This window comes from Pangasianodon hypophthalmus, chromosome 10, assembly GCF_027358585.1.
Source record: "Pangasianodon hypophthalmus isolate fPanHyp1 chromosome 10, fPanHyp1.pri, whole genome shotgun sequence".
NCBI classification, from domain to species: Eukaryota; Metazoa; Chordata; class Actinopteri; order Siluriformes; family Pangasiidae; genus Pangasianodon; species Pangasianodon hypophthalmus.
Genome location: NC_069719.1, coordinates 21,836,809 through 21,858,598, shown reverse-complemented (window position 1 = coordinate 21,858,598; position 21,790 = coordinate 21,836,809). Strand labels below are relative to the sequence as shown.

The 21,790-nt window shown below is 36.6% G+C and overlaps 1 protein-coding gene across 6 annotated transcripts in view; it reads left to right on the top strand.

Annotated features, from left to right (window-relative positions):
* strn3 (striatin, calmodulin binding protein 3) overlaps window positions 1-21,790 on the top strand; it is a 34,259-nt gene that overhangs the window by 2,153 nt on the left and 10,316 nt on the right. The window contains exons 2-10 of one of the 6 annotated variants that reach the window (XM_034307838.2): window positions 13,748-13,851; window positions 14,008-14,081; window positions 14,162-14,243; window positions 14,538-14,714; window positions 16,674-16,815; window positions 17,588-17,729; window positions 18,369-18,505; window positions 21,341-21,516; window positions 21,679-21,726. In XM_034307838.2, coding sequence (XP_034163729.1) covers window positions 13,748-13,851; window positions 14,008-14,081; window positions 14,162-14,243; window positions 14,538-14,714; window positions 16,674-16,815; window positions 17,588-17,729; window positions 18,369-18,505; window positions 21,341-21,516; window positions 21,679-21,726 — 1,082 coding nt within the window. Of the gene's footprint in view, window positions 1-13,747; window positions 13,852-14,007; window positions 14,082-14,161; window positions 14,244-14,537; window positions 14,715-16,673; window positions 16,837-17,587; window positions 17,730-18,368; window positions 18,506-21,340; window positions 21,517-21,678; window positions 21,727-21,790 lie in introns of all 6 variants that reach the window. The other 5 variants (XM_034307837.2, XM_053237751.1, XM_034307836.2 and 2 more) reach the window with 5 other exon arrangements.

Genomic DNA, 21,790 nt, shown 5'->3' with positions numbered 1-21,790 from the left:
TGGTTGATTTCCCAAAATAGAAACAAATTAGTAATTTAAACCAGCTGACCAGCATAAATCAGTTACTTAAGGTGAATGAATAAATGTGATAAATGCCACACAAGCAACCTGTACATTCCCATATTATTGAACATGGCTTTTCTTTGTCCTGCAATCTTCCTATCTTTTCTTCTGTATTAAAGTAAAAAACTGCCTGTTCTCGTGACTTTTTTTCCCCTGATGTCCACATCTACTCTGAACAGTTGAGACACATCAGTTTCGAACTTGAAGCATAGAATAAATGCATACTTCTGTCAGTTCATCTTTAGACATTTTTTTGACATCAATCTTTTTAATGTTATGTTGTCACTTTAAGAATCAGACCAGACCAGATCACTTTACGAATCAGCTAAATTAAATAATAATAAAAAAAACTCTCCCTTTTGACCTCTGCAGCTTGTCTCTGGTCTGGTGAGCTGCCTTCAGCTAAACAGCTGACATAAAATCATGTGATTGGATAAGCTGAAACAGAGAATCTGCTTCCAGAAGCCATGCTGGTTTTTGTTTAGAAAACTGGAGTTATTGACCTACAGCCATTTTTAACTAAGTTGATCGGTTTTGCCATATTTTTTCAAAGTAGTTGGTTCAGACTGCTGAAATACCTTACTGCATCCCTATCTGGACTGTGGTCTGCCAGTTGATGATCCCTGGTCTATTAGATGCTGTAAACATTAGACAACTCCTGTTCATCAGTGAGGCACGTGAATCACCCTTAACAATCTTAAATGTGTTTCTAGACCTGTAATAATATTTAAAAGATACTTTAGAAATGCTGATATCTGCAATATGTGCCAGATTTATGTTTAAATTTTTCCAGACCAGTAATGATCGAGCTGCTCAGCTGACAAGACTCCATAATGAAATTTGGTGCTCGTGTCGATACTGACTTGAAATGTCGAAGTAAGTCGAATTTGAAATGTTAAAAAAAATACATACAATTTGATCCACTGAAGTATTTTATGCTGTCAGTGCACGTGATGGTGGATGACATGAAGCAGACCTTGCCCAGCACATAAACTCTCCTAGTACATCACGTTTCTGATGTTTAACGTATTATTTATGTTTGCTGATATGTTATGCTGATATTTAGAGCTCTGGTACCAGTGTTGTCTTGAAATTGGAAAATGTTGGATTGGGTCATTCCTAGATGAGGCAATATGCAGAAAGGGATCATTCACCTCACAGGACTCCAAAAACAGCAAATTGTTGATCTAAGCCTGGCAATGGCAAACTGTTGATTTAAGAATTAGTCTAGTCATTATACTAAAGCTGTAGCTGTTTGTCTACTGAAAAGGATGAATGCTGGTTACTGTCAGTGTGCCTATGTAGAAGTAGACAAGCTATGATAGTACATGTAACTTTAGCTTTGGTTGTCCTTTTGATAACCTTTTGATCACAGGGTTCCAGTTTAGTGTTTTCCCTGCTGTAACATGCCCTCTTTACATTCACACTGTCCCTGTCCCTGAAGGAGGACTCAGATCCTTTCTTGGTCCACTTAACCAGTAATGGGTTCTTAGACCTCTTTGTATTCATACTGTTGCTTTTTGGGTTCTTGGCCTCTTGCAGTGCTGTGCATTGTGGGTACAGCAATATTGTGCAAGATGGCTGACCTTAAACATGTGCTAATTTTCCTGTTATTATAACATTTTTTAAATTACAAAAAAGAACTGGAAAAGAGAGTTAAAAATGAACAAAATCAAACCATATATTTCTGGCATAATTTTTTCATTTTACCCCGGCACTGGAAGGCGGTCCGTTTAAATCCTCTGTCTTTCAGTTTAGCTGAAAATTGAAGAAAGGCTTTTGAATTTCTGTGGGTGGTTGATAGTTGTTTCTTAATATAGTCTTCCTTCCAAATTTGGAGAAGTGCAGCCATTTCCTCATCTGCCCATAGCATACCTGGTCCAGCAGAACCAGCCATGTTGAATAGCACAATTTGTACGGAGGTCTGTATGAGAATTTACAAATGGAAAATCAAGTGAGCCCTGTGCGATTTGTGTTCACAATGCATGTTTTTAGTGAACTGTGCCATAAGCAGAAAGTGAACTGTACCCAGACCACCTGCAAGATGGTCTCGGCTCGGTTCCCTTTAAAAGGAGATTGTTTGGAGTGTTCACACATGGGCCAAAAATTCAGCGAACCGTGCTCAGACCCCTGAAAAGGACCAAGTGTGAAAACACTGTTAAACTCATGAAGGGCAATCCAACATTTTCCAATTTAGCTGATTAGTGGAATCGGAATTAGTTTTCGAGCAGGGAAAAAACTAAAATATGCGGGACAGTGGGAACTACAGGACCAGGGTTGGGAACCTGTGACCTAAAACATTAATGATCTGTATGTGACATTGCTTTGGTTTTTGTTGCAATACACACAGCACAACTGCTATTTATTGATTTAATTTGCACTCCATTTAATATGTAATAAATATGACATACAGATTAAAAATAAGACCATAAACTGTTGATCTTGATAGCAGCCTTTATTCATAGCTTACTGACTGACAGGCCATTCAGAACTCCCATGCATCCAGTGGTCATTCTATGTTTAAAAACAATCCCTTATAAAAAGGGCAAGCATTTATAGATAATTAGAAATCGTTACACCATAATCTATTTTAACAATTCACCTTTTTATTATCTCATTTGGAATGATCGTAACCTGTTTTATTATTGTCCTCATTTGACAGGCAAGCAAACGCCTGAATATTTCTGTAATTGTAATCTAAGTGACTTATGGAAATCGACATTAGTGACACTATCAAAAATTTGAGTTTAGATTGGGAAGTGTGTAATCATTTTTCACCAGCATTATCCAAATCAGTTTCTGTCTCAGTGCCTGAGGTAAAAGTCACTCATGGAATTTAAATACAAGCCTCCTTGTTGTCTCTTCACTTAACGGATCAGTTTCCATGCTTAAATCGGTGAGGAAATAACAAATTAATTCAGTCAGTTCTATTCTCTTGTATAAATCTTCCATATTTTTATTAGGTCATTCAAGAAGATTTAAAACTTTGTCCACTGTCATCTGTACAGACTCTCTAAGCCGTCTTTGCTATTTTGATGATGTGACCACACAGGTGCATTGTGGACATTTTGAGAGTTTTTAGAAATCTTTAAGTAGACTGACTGTTTTTACCGCTGTGTTTCTTAAACTATCTCCTTACACAACATGATTTTTTTTTGCAAACAGAAGCCAAGACAAGGTTAGAAATTATCCTAAATAATAATATTTCCACCTCAGTTTGGTAAAATACATTTATGCTTTCTTAAAATAAAGATGTCAAAGTATATTATTGGTAATATACTAATAATGTAGCTCAGTTTTGGTCAAAACCTGATTTTGCATCATTTTTGGGTGTTTTGCAGAATTTAGCCAGCAATATCCAGTGGGTTTTCTCAGGTCACCACATTGTCTTTTAAGTTCAGTTCTGTTCTGAGTATGCAGAGAAAGTATAGAAAGAGACTGGACACCATCATTAGAGATTATAAAAATGAATAGCATTAATTTTTGTTACATGTAATTTTTTTACATGTAATTTTTATTACATTGTTTAATAGTTGCTAACATTTCCTCCACACATGCTGCAAGTGGGTGAAATCTATCCCTCTGGGGTGTTTTCCATTGGGACAGACCAACAGTATGAGCTGGTCAGTACATTTCCTCATATTTTCCTATTTCTGAATAAATCTGAGCATCCAGAGGCACTGTGTATTACATTATATACTCTCTCTCCACTTTAATAGGAACACCTGTGCACCCAGAGCCGGATTTACTGTTTTGAGAGCCATAGGCAAAATTATAGGATTGGTGCCCTATTCAGTTGCACATATTTACCTCGATTATCCTCGAGCTTCCTTTCTCTGTTGTGATAACAGCGAATATGAATAATTTCAGTGTTTTAACATCAATATTTAAATTTTTAGTATACATTATTTAACATTAATAATTAAAAATATATATAATTTGCATTTATAGGGCTAATCATGTAGCAGCAGCACAACACATAAAATCATACAGGTCAAGAGCTTCAGTGAATGTTCACTTCAAACATCAAAATGAAGAAAAAGTGTGATCGCTGTGACTTTAACATGGCATAGTTGTTAGTACCAGATGGGCTGGTTTGAGTATTTCATAAAATGCTGATCTCCTGGGAATTTCACACACAGCAGTGTCTAGAGTTCACACATAATGGTGTGAAAAACAAAAAAACATCTTGTGTGTGGAGGGTCTGGAGGCTGAAACACCTTGTTGATGAGAGATCAGAGGAGAATGACCAGACTGGTTTGAGCTGACAGGAAGTCTGTAGTAACTCAAATAAGCACTCTTTACAACCATGTGAAGCAGAAAAGCATCTCAGATTGCACATCAAACCTTGAGGTGGATGGGCTACAAAAGCAGTTTAAGACTGAAAAAAGACTGGGTCATTTTTTTTTTCTTTTCTTCTAATCTTCAGCTATCCAGTTTTGATGAGCATGTGCCCATGATAGCCTCAGATTTTGGCTCTTGGCGACAGGAGTGGACCTTGACGTGGTGGTCTTCTGTTGTAGCCCATCCACCTCAAGGTTCAGTGTTTTGTGCATGCTGAGATGCTTTTCTGCTCTCTACGGTTGTAAAGAGTGCTTATGAGAGTCACTATATCCGTCTACATATATATGAAATACTCAAACCAGCCCCTCTAGCACCAGCATCCATGCCACAGTTAAAGACACAGAGATCACACTTTTTCCTCATTCTGATGTTTGATGTGAATATTAGCTGAAGCTCTTGACCTGTATCTGCATGATTTTATGCTTTGTGCTGCTGCCACATAATTGGCTGTTTGGATAACTGCCTAAATGAGCAGGTGTACTATTAAAGTGAACGGTGAGTGTATTTATATAATACAGATGCTGACTTATTTTGTGGATATAGACATCAGTGTGTTCTAATAACTGTTGTTGAATGCAACAGTTGCAGTAATGTTGTTCAGTGTTGTTAAAAGCAATTCATAATAATTCAAGCCTTTGATTTTGCCAGCCTTCAGTGCAGCCATGGAGTGCAGACTACACAGTCAGTAACTTTTCTCATAAAGGTGACACTTTCACCAGGCATCTGCTACGTGAGCATCATTGCGCATACTCGCTTTTTTATCCTATGTACATCTAGAGTATTAAAAGCCCAATCCAATAGATGGCACGTCAGAGCCAATACATTCCTGTCCATCTTCCAGTTTCCAAGTCGATCTGTAATGTTTAGCGATTTCATGCACAGCAGTGGTAAACACACTGGCGAGCTCTGTTTCTCCTTAAAACCTTCCGCTGTCATTATGATTGCTGTCATGATATGCGTCTCAAATTGAAAACTAAAAAATCCAGAAGACCGCCACCTGAAACAGAAAAAGAGTTTTTTTTGTTTTTGTTTTTTTAATTCAAGCACTAACTGTAATAGGAAAGCTGGTTAGTGTTAGTACTCAATAAGTGTCTAGAATAGTATGCAATTTGAGATACAGCATTATTCAGTTGTGGGCACAGTATCACATGGTTCTATACTGCCTCCACTATTTGGGCAGTGGTGCCTGAACGGTTAAAGCTCTGGGTTTACTGATCGGAAGGTCAGGGGTTCGGGCCCAAGCACCACCAAGCTGCCGCTGTTGGCCCCTGAGCAACGTTCATAACCCTATCTGTTCCAGGGGCAGACCCTTTGGTCTGACCCTAAGTTCTTAACAAGCTGGGGTTTACAAAGAAAAAGAATTTCACTGTGCTCTAATGTATATGTGACAAATAAAGGCATCTTCTATTCCTTTTTTTTACATTGGTATTGCACCATGCAGTCGCATTGCATTCATTCTTGAGGATGTGCTCCAGTGACGCTTCAAATGACTGCAGGCTACGCATCACAGTCGTTTTCCATACGTGTATGTGTACTTAAAAGCAAGTATGTTTGAACCTTAACACCTACTACAATAATTATTCGATTACTGACCATTCAAGGACAGTGTGAGTGATTTTCTGAGTAACATCGTTTTTTGTGTTGACTGCCACACGTAACCACTGTTCATACTACAATAGAAAATCATGTTTTTTCCGTGTTGTTCAGGCTTTTGCTTCTGTCTATACCAGATCAGACTGGGTCCCATTTTTTCCAGGAAGATAAGGCCTTTTGAAGGCTCTTTGTACAGTAATGTTAAATGTATAATCTGATGCACTTGTTTCTTAAAGATATAGTTGATGCATTGCTCAGGAAATGTTTTCGCAATGGCTACATCATGTGTCCCTATACATGAGAGTAATTGACCTAAAACATCTTGCCAGGCTGGTCTCCTCTCCTGTTATAGAGGTCTCACCAGTGATGCCTCTGAGTCTTGTCTGGGTTAGAACAAGGTTTCTCACTCAGCCAACATCGTAAGCGTAGGCATGTGAGATTGTGTGCAATATGCCATTGTCCTATCGTGCCCCTGACTGTTGCTGATTGACAATACTATCCACTTGTGACATTGTAGGCTGCAGCGACACTGACTATGAGGAAAAAGAAGGGGACATGGCCAGTGTGTCATGTACACATTACGTGTTTTCAACAAAAAAAATGCTGAAAGCTGGACACAAATTGGCTGTAGCTGCTATCCTCTAAAGTTAGCATTTAGTCAGATTTTTTCTTTTCTTTGATTAATTATCTGTTAAGGTCAGGAATCCAAGCAAAACTGAAGTCGGCTCTGTACAGAAACTAAGTTATTATTTGTAACTTAGCTCATTATAAAATTGAAGTCCATGTGCTCTGTGTTGAATGATAGCTGAGATACTTGCTAAAGTCTTGAACCGAAGTAGCCCTGATAAAATAAAGTTCGTAAATTAAGCTACCCTGGGCGAATCACGTTACACTTGCTGCTAATCAAGAGTGCACAGCAATGCAAACCAAGATAGCATCACGTGATAACAGCATGGATGAGGTGAGTGCACCTGGTTTCTTTCATGCTTACAGCTTTTCAAAAAGATGTGGTTAAGTAGTGATGTGTGGGTAGCAGTCGGCAATCTGGCAAAAATATCATATATAATTTTTTTTTTTGCCTGGATCCACAACGATCCACCATCTCATGACGATTATTTTTCGTATTTCATAAGACTGTTTTACTGAACAGAACAATAAAAATAATTCCCCTATTGATGAAAATTTTGTCCTACAAGGAAACATAACCTCAAAGAAATATAATAACAGACCTCTAACAGTTGAGGCAAAAGGTTTACGTACATTTCAGCTCAATTTTTCACAGCTCTACACATTTCATATTACCAAAGCTTTGGTAATATGAAACTGTGTCAAGTCAATTAGCGTATTTACTTTTTTTCCGTTTCAGAATAGGTCAACAGAGGTCATTTCAAAATAATAGCCAGGAAACAGATATATGTCAGCTTTTATTTATATCAGCTTTTCTCTGGGTCAGAAGTTTATGTACATTTTGTAAGTATTTAGTGGCAATGCCTTTTAATTGCTTGAACTTGAGTCAAATGCTTGGGATAGGCTTCCACAAGCTTCTCACTATACTTTTCCAGAACTTTGCTCATTCCACCTGGCAGAACTGGTGTAACTCAGTCAGGTTTTGGGCCTTCTTTGCTCACACATATTTTTTCAGTTCGCTCCATAAATTTTCTATGGGATTCAGGCCAGGGCTTTGTAACTGCCACTCCAATACTTTCACACTGTTGCCTTTAAGCCATTTTGTTACAACTTTGATTGTATGCTTGGGATGCTTGTCCTGATGGAAGACACAGTTGCCACCAAGTTTTCACTTTCTGGCTGTTGTCTTGAGGTGTTGTTTCAATATTTCTACATACTCCTTCTTCCTTGTGATGCCATCTGTTTTAAGTACACTAGTCACTTTTCAGCAAAACACCACCACAACATGATGCTGCCTTCCCCATGTTTTACAGATGAGATAGTGTTCTTTAAAAGTCTTGCACGTTTTCCTCCGTACATAGTGTTGATCATTACAGCCGTAGGGTTAAATTTTTGTTTTATCTGATCAGAGAATATTCCTCCAAAACACTACCTACAAGATTCACTTTGGCTTTTTTATGTCTTAAAGTAGGGGTTTCTTCCTTGCATGACACCCTTTCAGGCCATGGCAATGTAGGACTCTTTTAATGGTGGATATACCTATTTGATTCCTGATGCCTCTTTTTCACCAGTTCCTTTGTTGTTGTCTTGGGGTTCAGTTGAACCTTTGGGACTAAAGTTTGGTCATCTCTTCGAGTTAACTCGTCCCTCTTTTCTGAACGATATTGTGTCTGTGTGGTCGCAAGATTGTTGTGTATGCATTTGTTCGTACAGATGATTGTGGTACCGTAAGTTGTTTGGAAATTGCTTCTGCCGACGGACCAGCGAAAACTGGTCAATCAAAAGCTACTAAAAGTCGTTATAACTATTTCTGCAATCTTCCAGACTGTTTAAAGAGATTTCAGCTTGGTGTATGTAAACTGAAGCTAAATTTCAGCACACTATTTGATGTGCTTTCACGGTGGTTAAGTTAAATTGTAAGTTAACGTCATCTTTGTTATAATTTTTTGAATGACCCATTTTTCTTTTTAATGGGTTACAAATATTATTGCTCTTAGTTAAATGTCTTTCATTTTCCTTGGAATTGGGTCCACCAGTCAATCTAAACCTATGCTTAGAAGGTTTCTCTCAAGGGACAGCGGTAGAATCTTGACCCTGACATGACGAATTAAAGAGTTTACAGCAATGTAAACTACACTGTAAACTACACTGTACACTACAACTAATTTTGTGACTTCTAATGGCAGCTGGTAGTGCAGGAATTAATTTAGGTTTCAAAGCAATAGGGGTGAATCACAACTTTTATATGTAAATAAGTTTCACATGATACAGATATTTTTCCCAACTTCAGTATTTTTAATAGTATGGGCTTTTTTGTGGAACCATGACACATAATCCCAATTAAATCCATTTCAGTTCCAGATTATAACACTACTGAATTTGGAAAGGTTCCAGAGGGGGGTCAGTACCTAAACAATGCACTACTCAACTCAATTCAACTTTATCTGTTTATCACTTTTAATAATGGACATGTGTTAAATTAGCCCTACTTCTAATATTTCAAATTACATATGCTATTCCAGCCGTAGTATGAAGCAGCTCAATTGAGACACAGTCTGTCAGCTCTAGGGAGGCATGGTGAGGTCACTGTCCTAATCTAGTCTCAAAGAAGCAGACTTTTCAGAATACGAGGCAAGAATAGCCCTCTCCGATACATGACACATTCCTCTATCCAGCTGTCAGATCCTGGCAGTACACAGAGGAAGAACTGGCTCTATTAGACAGTGATTGGTAAGCTGTGACATGGGTGCAAATGACAGAAGTAGTTTTAAGTGCTCAGGCGGAAAACAAAATAAAATGCTCCCTAAAAGTATGAAACGGTGTTTAGTGGCAAGTGGATGTAGGCTGATAACAGTCTAATAAAAAGATTGCACTTGACTAAAGAACTTGGATATGCTGATGAAGCAAAGCTTTTAGCTCTCACTCATTCACTCTGCATTTAAGATCTCCATCTTACATGATGAAATTTAACTAATTGATTATTTTTTGTTTCTTAATCTTATTATTGCCTTTAACATATAAGTCATGTTCAAATGTGAACTACAATATAGACAGTAGAGCCAGTGATGCACATCTGCTATTCTCATGAGTCTTATAAGCTGTTACCTTAAATAAACAAAAGGAAGAAAACTAGTATCTTGCTCCTGCCTGCCATATTTAGTAGTAGAATTAAAATCTTATAGCAGACAATTTTGAGTACTTAATCTAATCCCACAGGCCACATGTGCACTTTTCACTATATGTGGGTGTATTTTCCTTTTCCCCCACTTTTTTCTTTCTTTCTATTTCTTTTCTATTATTTTCTGTAATTTTTTGTGAACAAAACTAATTGGGCATTAGATTTTTACTTCTCCATTAAAGTGAAGTAGCCTATATCTCAGCCTACTGTACAATGCTATACAGGTGCACATACTGAAACCAAGTCTTTTGATACCTAGATACCTAGAGCAGATATTTAGATGTCATGTCTTTCTGTATTCTTTCTATGCTGAGTGATTCCTAAAACCAGCCTTGACAAACCTACACATTTTTGTTTTCTACTCCTCTGTCCTGAAAAGTCGAGTCTGGCAGACATTCCCAAACATTAAATGTAACTATGAGCAGTTAAAAATTGTGATGTCGTTAATTAATAAACTACGCATTTTAATTGTTGGACAATTAACAACTCAGAAACTTCTCAAAATATTCAATTTTAAAGTTTGTTTAGCCTATTATTATTATTATTATTATTATTATTATTATTTTAGCAGTTGCAGCTGCATTTGCAGTTTCAGGAATCCTGAAAGACAGGGCTGTTAGAGCAACTTCAGCATCCCTGCTTCCTGCATTGTTGCATTGCTGTTTAAAATATTAAAATATATTAATAAATATTTATTAGAACATAATTCACATGCACACAGTATACAAAATAATATCCTCTCACTCTTAAGACAATAATTTACAGTTGCTGCATGAATAATTTATTAGCCAGCCCACCAGGCAATGTACTGCCTAGGTGCATGTTTTGGTTGCCCGGATACCTAAGGGGCTAGTTTGCTAACGCTTCTTCAGCAAAGTGTGGATTTACTTCACCAATATTACAACCAACTAACAAGGTGACAGCGCCAGCTCCTGGCCTGGCATACGTAATACAGCGGTTTTGGCCGTTATCGCGGATACGTGTAAACGCGAATCGTTTTGAAAACGTTGTCGTGTATACGTGAAACTTTTTGAAAACGCAAGAGAAAAACGTTTCCGTTTTTGACTGCATCGTTGTCGTGTAAACGTAGCCTAAATGACTAGGCTAAAAAGTGCTAGCTGAAGTACCGTAATAACTTATGGCCAGCTATCATGACTGGTCAACTGCATCATGACTTTTAAAACAGTTTTGTCTAAATTGTCTATATAAGCATACTTGCTGTAAGGCACAATGATAAATCTCAGCTTTGTTAATTCAAAAATATTTTGCAAAGGCTCTGACAAGTATGAATTGTTTCACTAGTATCCATAGTTCAGACTATTTTAACCTGTATTTGCAGTTAGTTAATAACCATAAACAAAAATATTTTTATTAAAATTTTTAGCCCTAATTTAGCTAATTTCAGATCCACTGTGCATTATAAAGGCAATCTATATTTTAATCTACAGGATGTAAGATTTTCCCTCTCTGGTTATTGCAAGCTACTTGCAAGCTACTCTGATATTTTGCTCACGCTCTTCCTTCATTACATGCACACATTTAGAGAGAATTTAAGGCTGTGTCTCATACTGCACAGTGCACATCATGAACAATACCAAAATAATTTTGACAACAATCGTGTAGTGACATACTATTTAGTACGGTAGTAGGCAGTTTGGGACGTAGCCCAAGTATTTTCAACTGCTCATAATTACAAAAGTGTTATGAGAATAAAATTACTTAATTCACATCAATGCATAAACAGGGTTTCCCAAAAGTCTCCATACATTTTTTTTCTGATACCCTGTAAGAATGCCTCTGACAAAAGAAGAATGTTTTAAAATCATTCTCATGGCTGGATCGGGAAGCTGTCGCAAGGTTGCGCTGGACTTTAACAGGAAACATGGCAAGCACATCTCACACGATGCTGTCAACAAACTTCTTAACAAATTCAGAAAGACTGGAAGTGCTGCGAGCCAACCAAGATGTGGATGTCCACGAGTGGATGCATCCGTGGACATTTGTTGGATGCATGGAACCCATGGACATCACCAAATGTTGAGTTTCCACCCTTGAGATACTTTGCCAGGCCTTTACTGCAATGTGACTGTAATTTCTAATCAGTTAATGCAATATTTTTGTTAAAGCCCTTGAATTAAAGCTGAAAGTCTACACTTGAATTACATTATATATATATATATAGAGAGAGAGAGATAGATAGATATAGATAAGCACCATATTGTTTTAGTACAAACTTTGTTATCGATTTTTATTTTATGACTTTTACATTATTGATTCAGTACAAAAACTTTTTAGATTTCCAAACATTAGTTTTCCAGCACAAAATCAAATGTTACAGAAAAATGTTTGTATGTCAGTAAAGAAAGCAGCAAATTACATAAGAGACACTTTTCAGACAAAAAAACATGATGAAGGCTGCTGGGTTTCGCTGCAAAAATAAGAAGCAAGTGTGACAGTCAAAGTCTCCAGAAGAACTGTGGCTGGTTCTGCAAGATGCTCAATAAAACTTACAGCTAATTTCCTTATAAAACTGAACAAATTGTACCTGAGACTACTATTTTTGTTTTTTTTTTTTAAAGCAAAGGGTCGTTACACCAAATATTGACTTTTTCATATATTAATGTGTACTGCTCTTTATAGTATTTTTTAAAGGTAGAAAAATTTAATTTCATAATTTTTGAAGGCATCTTCGCTCTAGTACTTTTGCACAGTACTGTGTGTGTGTGTGTGTGTGTGTGTGTGTATATATATATATAATATTAAAACAATGTATGTATGGAATAGCATTCAGCTGCCCTGTAACAGTGCATAAGCAGTGGGCCAGAAAATCTGTGGGGGTAGAGCTGCACATGTCTCTGGGGAAGCATGTGTTTGTCTTCACCCTCTAAGACTGGTAGCTGTTGTGGAATAGGAAAGAACATGTTAGTGAGCATGAACTGGCATGAACTACATTGGGTGAAAAATGACTATCTATAAAATAGATATAAAGATGTCAATCTACTGGGAAATGAACCTTTTCAGCCATGTGACCTTGCAACTAACAGTTGTCAACTTTCAGAATGTGATTTTTTTTTTTTTTGGGGGGGGCTGTTGTCATCTTCTGGCAGGGGTAGTGGTAGAGTTCAAGTTCCAGCACAGCCATAGAGCAGATGTTGGGTCTTCAAGCTCCTTAACCTTCAACTGTTCAGGCATATATGGATTAAATGAGGTTCATTTCTAAATTTTGTTTGTATATGTAGACATGAGTCATGTTATCAGGGGGTTGATTGGGAGTGTGTTGAACTATAAATACCCCCTTCTCTGTGCCTCACGCACTAGCCTTCCTGAGGACTTTAGTTACACAGCTGCTGTCTCTCAATAATATCCTGTAGTCCTCTGAGTCATTTACTGTCCTCTCTGCCATGTGCTGCCTAACCTTTAGCAACTTAAAGAAACATAAAAGTTGGTTTACACCAAGCCTGACATGTGATTTTTGCTGTTAGATATCATGAATTACCTCAATATGATGTGCATTAGTTTATTAGAATATTTAATATTCTGTTTACTCCCAATTCAGTTTTATGATCACCCTGTCTCTTTGTTTTCCATATAAGTGGTGTATTCCAGTATACAGAAGGATCGGATGTGGTGGCTGAAGACTTTTTTAATAGAATGACTGTTAACTGAAGTCACTGAAGACAATCGAATGCATTGAAATCAAAGCTGTTTTGCGATTTGCTAACGTGCATTTGTAAAGGCTTTTTGTAATTTTTTATATTCAGTTTCTGCTTTGTTGGTCAGCAAGGCACAATACACATTCACTAGGAAGCACACCTATAGAGGACTAAAGAGAATTTTCTGTGAAAAATTTGTTGTTTGCTTTGGGACCATGTCGAGTAGCTTGGGTATTCAATTAACTAGTCGCTGTTATGTGTACTCATATCCTCTATTTTTGTCTTGCAGGCTCGAATAGCATTCCTCCAGGGAGAGAGAAAGGGTCAAGAAAATTTAAAGAATGACCTGGTTAGAAGAATAAAGATGTTAGAATATGCATTAAAACAAGAAAGGTTTGTAGTGATTGAATAATTCAGTGTATTATTGTGTTATTTTTTTTTAAATGTTTTTTTTTTTTTTTCTGTATTCGTGTGGAAACACTGCTGAGACAGACCACACGACAGGTGTGTTAAATCAGATTTTTAACCTAAATAGTATTTTTCTTTCAGAGCAAAATACCATAAATTAAAATACGGCACAGAACTCAATCAAAGTGAAGTCAAAATGCCCAGCTTTGAATCAGGTTAGTGCATTCTCATATAAGTGCAAATGTGCATAAAACGTATGTACATATGCATATATTAATAATTATTTTTGTTTCAGAAGATACCAAAGATACAGAGGTGTCCAACGTACCACAGAACAGTCAGTTAACTTGGAAACAAGGCCGGCAACTGCTAAGACAGTGAGTTTTCTCATAACCCCAAGTAAACTTATTTTCTGAAATATGTTTTTTTTACACAGCATTTTCCACAAAACTCAAGAAAGCTGAAATAAAATGGCAATTAAGAATAGTCAGACATTACACACGAATTACATTTTTTTATTTACATACCTTTGATTTAGCCAAGCCTGTATGTCAGCTATATGTAAGTTCTTAAGATCCATTAAATGTAGTGCATATGGCTGTGGTTTATGTTGTAAAAGGTGATGTTTAATTGTTCTTGTTTAGTGATTTTGCCCTTTCTGTCATTGCAAGATATCTTCAGGAAGTAGGTTACACAGACACAATACTGGATGTGCGGTCTCAGCGTGTGCGCTCTTTACTGGGGTTGTCTGGCTCAGAGCAGAATGGTTCAGTGGAAACCAAGAACCTGGAGCAGATCCTCAATGGAGGAGAATCTCCAGCCAAAAGGAAGGGGCATGACATGAAAAGGTACCCAGAGATGCCTTGGCTTAGGGGTGGACGATGTAATGAACATAGATTGTGAACAAACCTCCACAATCTGTTTTTACAGGGAGATTATTCTGATTCTAAAAACATTTTGACACTTGTGCTGAAAACACTCAGATATGGCACGCCAAGTTGTTTCATGAACCTGTCCTACTTCATTCGCTAGTCTAGCTTACATTCTCCCTGACAATCACACAACAAAACCTAATAAGAGATCATAAAACAACAGTTCGTTATTGCTAGTGTTAGTTGACAACAGAAATCATGGAGTTGGTTCAAAATCAGTTATGAATTTTACATAATGGACAGCACGCAGACAACTGTTGTTTGTAAAATATGCAAAGGCAAGATTGGCGCGATTGAGGAAACGCGACGAAATTTTTCTAATCACCCCAGAAAGCACCCAAACGATTGTGCTGAAATCCAAATAACATGGTGAGTGCATGTGAAAGCATCACAGTCAGAAACAGCACTGAATAAACATAAAATGAATGTGTTTGAAAACTCACTACTTATTAGATGCAGTAGCAACAAATTCATTTAACAAATAGTATTTAAACAATTGGTACAAACAATTAGTGCCAACAAATAGTATTTAAACAATTTACAATACTTACTCATCTGCCAATCACCTGTCCATTTACTGCACTTTCAAATACTGAAGATGTTAGTAGAGATGATGTGCAGTCATGAGAAATAGAAAGTACACTGTCCTTCAATTTTATTTATTTATTTATTTATTTATTTATTTATCTATCTATCAGGGCTTAAATAACAATTTTGTGTGCTCCTGATCAACTTCTATAAACAAACAAATAACTTCGGGTGACAACAACAACAAAAAAAAAAAACACACAAAACAGGTTTCAAACAGATTTTTCAAGAAACAAATTTCAACATGTTGTCTTTTTTACCCAAAAAGTAAACTTGCATTAAGAAACCAGGTGGGGAAAACATATTTACACTCTTCCTACTTCCACGGTCATAAGAGAGTAATTAGTAGCCTGGTGTTACTAATGAAATGGACAAGATTATTTGATCATCAAAAAGTGTGACTACCTCTATAAAAGCAGATCTTTTGGCAGTTGAGTGTTCTTGAGCACTTTTTTCATGCCAAGAAGAAAGGACATCAGCCATGACCTCAGAGAAGCATTTGTTGCTGCTCATCAATCTAGGAAGGGTTATAAGGTCATCTCCAAACAATTTGAAATTCACAATTCTACAGTGAGAAGGATTGTTTACAAATGGAGAGCCTTCAAGACAGTTGCCAATCTTCCCAGGAGTGGGTATTCCAGCAAATTCAGTCCATTTAATGCTCAGAGATATAAAGGGCCAAAATTTCTAAAACAATGTGAGAGTGATAAACTCTTACTGAAAACCTGAAGTTATTGTTACTAAAGGTGATTCTATGTGTTGCTGAATTATAGAGTGTACTTATTTTTCCCCCACTTGGTTTCTGAATGCTGGTTTGCTTTTGGGGGAAAAAAGTGACTACATATTGAAATCCGTTGTGTTTTTTGTCACCTGAGGTTATTTGTTTGTTTATAGAAGTTGGTGAGGACCACACTATTCTTATTTATGATAAATAAAAACACAGAATTGAAGGAGAGTGTACTTTCTTTTTCCCATGATTATACATTTTAAATACATTATTCATGCTTGATTGTCTTCATTTTAGAAATAAAACTTTTTGTTCACTTTATTAAACCTTGTTTGGAAAGGTACTTTGGCTTAAGTGGAAAATATTTTGGTTTCTCTCTTTAGTAACTTCTAAAATAGTCTTATAAACCAACATGAAAAATAATCGTGGTAAGTTCGCATGTTTCAGCCTGAAAAAATCATGATACCTTGACTTAGTTTTTGAATACAGTGTGCTGCTACAGAATAAAACCTAGGATTAAAACTTCACAAATCTCTATGCTGAGCTAATGTTGTCAATAGACTCTTTGGCTTGTGTTACAGGAATGCAGGAGACGTTCTGGAGACATTTAACTTCTTAGAAAACGCTGATGACAGCGATGAAGAGGAGGACGAAGAGGGGGATCTAATGGAAGACATGTCAAACAGGACTGATAAACAAAGAGTAAAGAAGCATAAAATTAAAGTATGTTATAAGTGAGGAAGTTTCTTGGATGACATTTATATTGGACTTAAAACTTTAAAACTGGCCTTGCTGATGGTGTGTGTATGACAATATGGCTGTGGAATGTATGGGGTGAACAACTTCATCTGGCTATTTTCACCCTATATATAAAAAAATTAGTGACATTTTTTTTTTATTTTTTTTTTATTTTTTTATTTATTTATTTTTTTTTTAAGTATGTTATGAAGAGTGATGAAGTCTGCTTTAATGCTATGGTCCAAAATATGGAAAGTAACAAATTTATATTGTAATTGCACAGTTGCTTAATAAACCTCTGAAATGGAATTTTGGGTTAAAATAGTCCAGCATCATAGGAGAACAAAAATGGCAAAACAAAAAAGCTTTTATTTGCAGAATTAGCTTAATATGTCCACCATTTTTCTATACACAGATTCCTATGAGTAAAGTAATTTAGATTAATTCTTCCTTGCTTAGGCACATCATGGTCTGTATAAATAGACATTAATCCTATGATGTTGGACTTATGGTACACCCTGTACAATACTTGCCATATCTGTAAAATTTTACACACATCACTGGTAACATCACTCTCAGTGAGCCAGTAACTCTTTTGACCTGTGAGGACATTTTGAGATGCAATGAAATGTTTTGCTGTTTGGCCCGCTCTCTCAGAAATTCCAACTCTGTATCGTACTTAATGTCATAAAACGATAATATGACATTGGTAATAACACAGCTCTTGGTTCTTCAGGTGGGAAATGAGGGTTTAGCATCAGACCTTCCAGACGATGCAGACACAGAAGAAGCACTGAAGGAGTTTGATTTCCTGGTGAATGCAGAGGACGGTGAGGGTGCCGGCGAGGCTCGCAGTTCAGGAGATGGTACAGAGTGGGGTGAGAGACTCTAACTGAGCCCTCTCTTTAACCACAGGATGACAATTCTGACTTTCACACACACGAGCTGTTATGTTGGGGATTTGCATGGGAATCCTGGTTGTGTGTGTGTGTGTGTGTGTGTGTGTGTGTGTGTGTGTGCGCGCGCGCGCTCATGTGTCTGATATGTATATTTTGGTCTACAGACTGGCTCTCCCATCACAATCTCACACAGGTCATAAACTGCGTCAGCATTCCTCAGGGACTTTGGCACCTGCCAGCTCTGGCTTCTCTGCATCATGTGACCCACTTTAAAGACAAAATTATGTAGATGTTGCCCATGTAGGGCATGTAATTTTGGCCAAGACACCTAAATTTTTGCAATTATGTGAGTGTTAAGTTTATAACCAGCCTCCTCTTTTTGGCTTGATATTGATTGTTTTTGGGGGAAAAAGTTGTCTTTAGAACAGTGGTTCAGTTTAGCATTGTAATTACCCACAAGAACGAAAAAAGCCTTGGGGAAAGCTGAAACCACTTGTGGAAGTGACTGTGTAGTCACTGTTAATGTGTTTAATATCAAACAGTATTAATAAAATCAAATAAATTAAACGTCGCACACTACTGGTTAAAAACATTTCTCTTCTTTTCTCCCATACTTAGCCGAACCACTGCCATTTCCATCGGGAGGTGGCAAGTCCTTTATCATGGGCTCGGATGACGTTTTGGAAAGTGTGTTGGGCCTAGGGGACCTTGCTGACCTGACAGTGTCCAATGATGATGCTGATTATGGCTATGACGTGAGTGGCCCAGCATGCCTTGAATTTTTTTTAATGATGCGCCTCCTGACTCCATCGCATAGTCTCTCATGCTGAAGATCCAAGAATATCAAGGTATTCTGTCGTGATCCTGGGGCTTCCTTGTACAATTTGGTGATTTCACTTCTTAAACGCCAGTCTGATTCACCAGGTATTTATCTAGTGTGGATGTCTAGACAGTACAAAAAAATCTGGTTTAAATTTAGTGTACAGCTAAAATATTGTAGAGAACTTTTGCAGAAGGTTTTTCAAAATATTGAGAATTAAGTAAGGAACATGATGGGGGTGTGCTCTTAATTATTCACAACAGAGTGGTATGATATAACCCAATGCAAAGTTTGTTTTCTTACAACAGCATGCCCCAATATGTTTTATTATTTTTTAACCATAGCAATTTGGTGGTGATTTTTAATTTATTATTGAATGTCACGTCATGCATCATGTTAAATATCGTGTAATGTCTGCAAGTTAGGTAGTTCCTGTTAACCCTTACGTTATAGCGCTGTAAACAGTCGTTCCCTCAGACCTCTTTTTTTTTTTGTCTCTCTTTCTGGAAGTTAATGAGACCAAAAAATGTTGCTTGCCGAGAAACCCGAAAAGTGTTCTGTTATGAAGATTTTCTCATGGTGAAAACTTACTGACTGTTACAAAGCACTGACATCTGATGTTCCTTCCATAAACATGTTAAACAGACATCTCTGTATGGAATGTTTTTTTCTTTGTTAAATAACAGCACATTACTAGTGCCTTTACTATTAGCCTTATGTTATTTAGCTCTGAGAGCAATAACTATAGAAACCTTAGTAACAGAAAGAGTGCATTAATATAAACCTGTAATTTTACTTACAGCTGGCACACCTGTCAGAGCTGCTGCTATAGTACCGTGAAGCTTTATATATATTTGGAATGATGAACAAAAAGAGAAAACAAATGGTGGATGTGATGCACAAAATGTTTTATACTAGTTACTTCTGTAATTATCTAGTAATATATTGAATGTGGCTCTGTGTTCTCTGTGCTCTGGAGATTTTTAGATTTTCTGTGTACACTTGGCAAAGTGTTGTTTAATTTTTTCCATCATCATATTTCTGACCAAGGAATGAAGGAGTTTTGCACATAAATTTTCAGCCCTACACAAGTCAGCCAACACTTTTTTTTGGTTAGTTTAATTACGTGCAGTGAGAAAACAAAACAAAGAGCCAAGAAACCAAAAATATCAATTTCACTCTAATTCAGACTCAGCAACCAGACTGGTAGGTTTGAAAGCACCCTATGGTCCCTAAGGTACAGACTTTTAGAGCATTGTCAGTTCTTTTCTTAGTCTCTTAGTAATGGGGCTATCAGCTGATAAAGCAACCAAATAGAGTAATGTGGATTTATTATATGTAAGTCATAGAACACTACTGGCCCGACGTATTCAGTTTTTTCCACAGTTTATGCAGCATTTTTAGGTGAAAGATTATGTGGCTGGCTTGTTAATGTTGGAGGAGCAGACAAGAAGCAATATTAGTAAATAATTTTAGGCCTTATTAATTATTTTAAGCACATGTGGGATAACAGGATTTTAGCACTCTCATTTTGGTGATTTAGCTTGGCTAGCTAACTACAATAGGTGAGACCTGGGTGACTGTAAAAGGTCTTCTGTGTAAAAAAAAAAAAAAAAAAATTTGGGATCACACAAAAAATATGTACCATTTTACTATATTTATAAGGGTTGTAATATTAATTTTCTTAACAGACAGGAACAAATAATAAGTCAGAAAAATGCTGTTTGATAGATTTTTTTTAAATAAATAGAAATGCAATAAAAAGTACTAAATATTAATGGTTTTACAAGCAAATACCCAGGATTTTCAATATGTTTTTGACTTTTGCTGAATACTAATAAAACCTATAGAACAAAAACATACATCACACCATCAAACTTGCAAAACTCCAAAAGACAAGTTGGTGTTATTTTATTGCATTTTTATGTGCAGTACATGTAAGAGCTATCTAAAAGAGATATGCAAAAGCTGTTGTTCTTGACAGCATAAAGTCAGTATAAAATATTTAATGTTTAAATACAGTAAACTCAGGAATTATTAGCACCCTTGGTAAAGATTAAGAAAAAATGTCTTTGTGCTTACCAAAATGTAATTGAAGCATGATGTTTATATTTTTTCTTATCATAAAAATATAATGTGAGGTGACACAGAGGTCAAATTCCTATTTAACAGCATAGAAAAGATAGTACACAAATGAAATGAGACTAAAGTGTGTTGAATTTCATAAGTCAGACAATGGGTATGAAAAGAGCTAAGTACTTAAAAATGCCCAGATATATCCAAATAAATAAAAATGGTTCAGTGACTGAACCATTTTTTGTGATTTTGTTAGAAATTGATTTTTATTAAGGGTTTTTTATTTTCTTAGAATAAATGTGCTCAATGGTTAAATTTCACTCTCTGATATTCTTATTGTGTGATTAAGGCTATTAACTACAACAAATGCTTTCTTAACCTTTTTTTACATGTCTTTATAAGGGTGCCAGTAATTATGGAGGTGACGTTATATTTAACTATCTTCTTCTTGGGCTTTGGGTACCTTGTCTGTGGTCCAGTTAAGACTTCACCACACTTTACTGATGCAAAACATATGATGCAAATCTGTGCTGAAGAACTTGAAATATAAATTGCTGAACCTTGAAAAGAAACTGATTTCAGAGGCACGTGCCATTGCCATATACTGATAATTTTCACTAACTTGACCTGCCACTTCCTAGATTCATTTCACAGCTGTTAAAATGCACCCTTTCCTATACTCTTCTATTCCTAGCTTCCAGCCAATAAGGATGCATTCAGAAAGACATGGAATCCGAAGTATACCCTCCGCAGTCACTTTGATGGAGTGCGTGCTCTGGCCTTCCATCCAGTGGAACCTGTACTGGTCACTGTCTCAGAAGACCACACCCTCAAATTGTGGAACCTCCAGAAGACAGTTCCTGCCAAAAAGCAAGTGCTTTTGTAACTAGGTTGTGGGGTGATTTAGATGAAGATGCATGAAATGATTTTAATCTACCAGGTTATGGCTAGTTGCAAGTTTAATTTAGTAAACTGTTACAGATCAAATTTGTGCACTGTGCTAAACACATATTTTCCTAATTTTCTTTGTAGAAGTGCCTCTTTTGATGTGGAGCCCATATACACATTCAGAGCACATGTGTAAGTGTTCTTGTATTTATTTATTTATTTATTTTTGTAACATTACAATGTTAAAGGTTCTTTT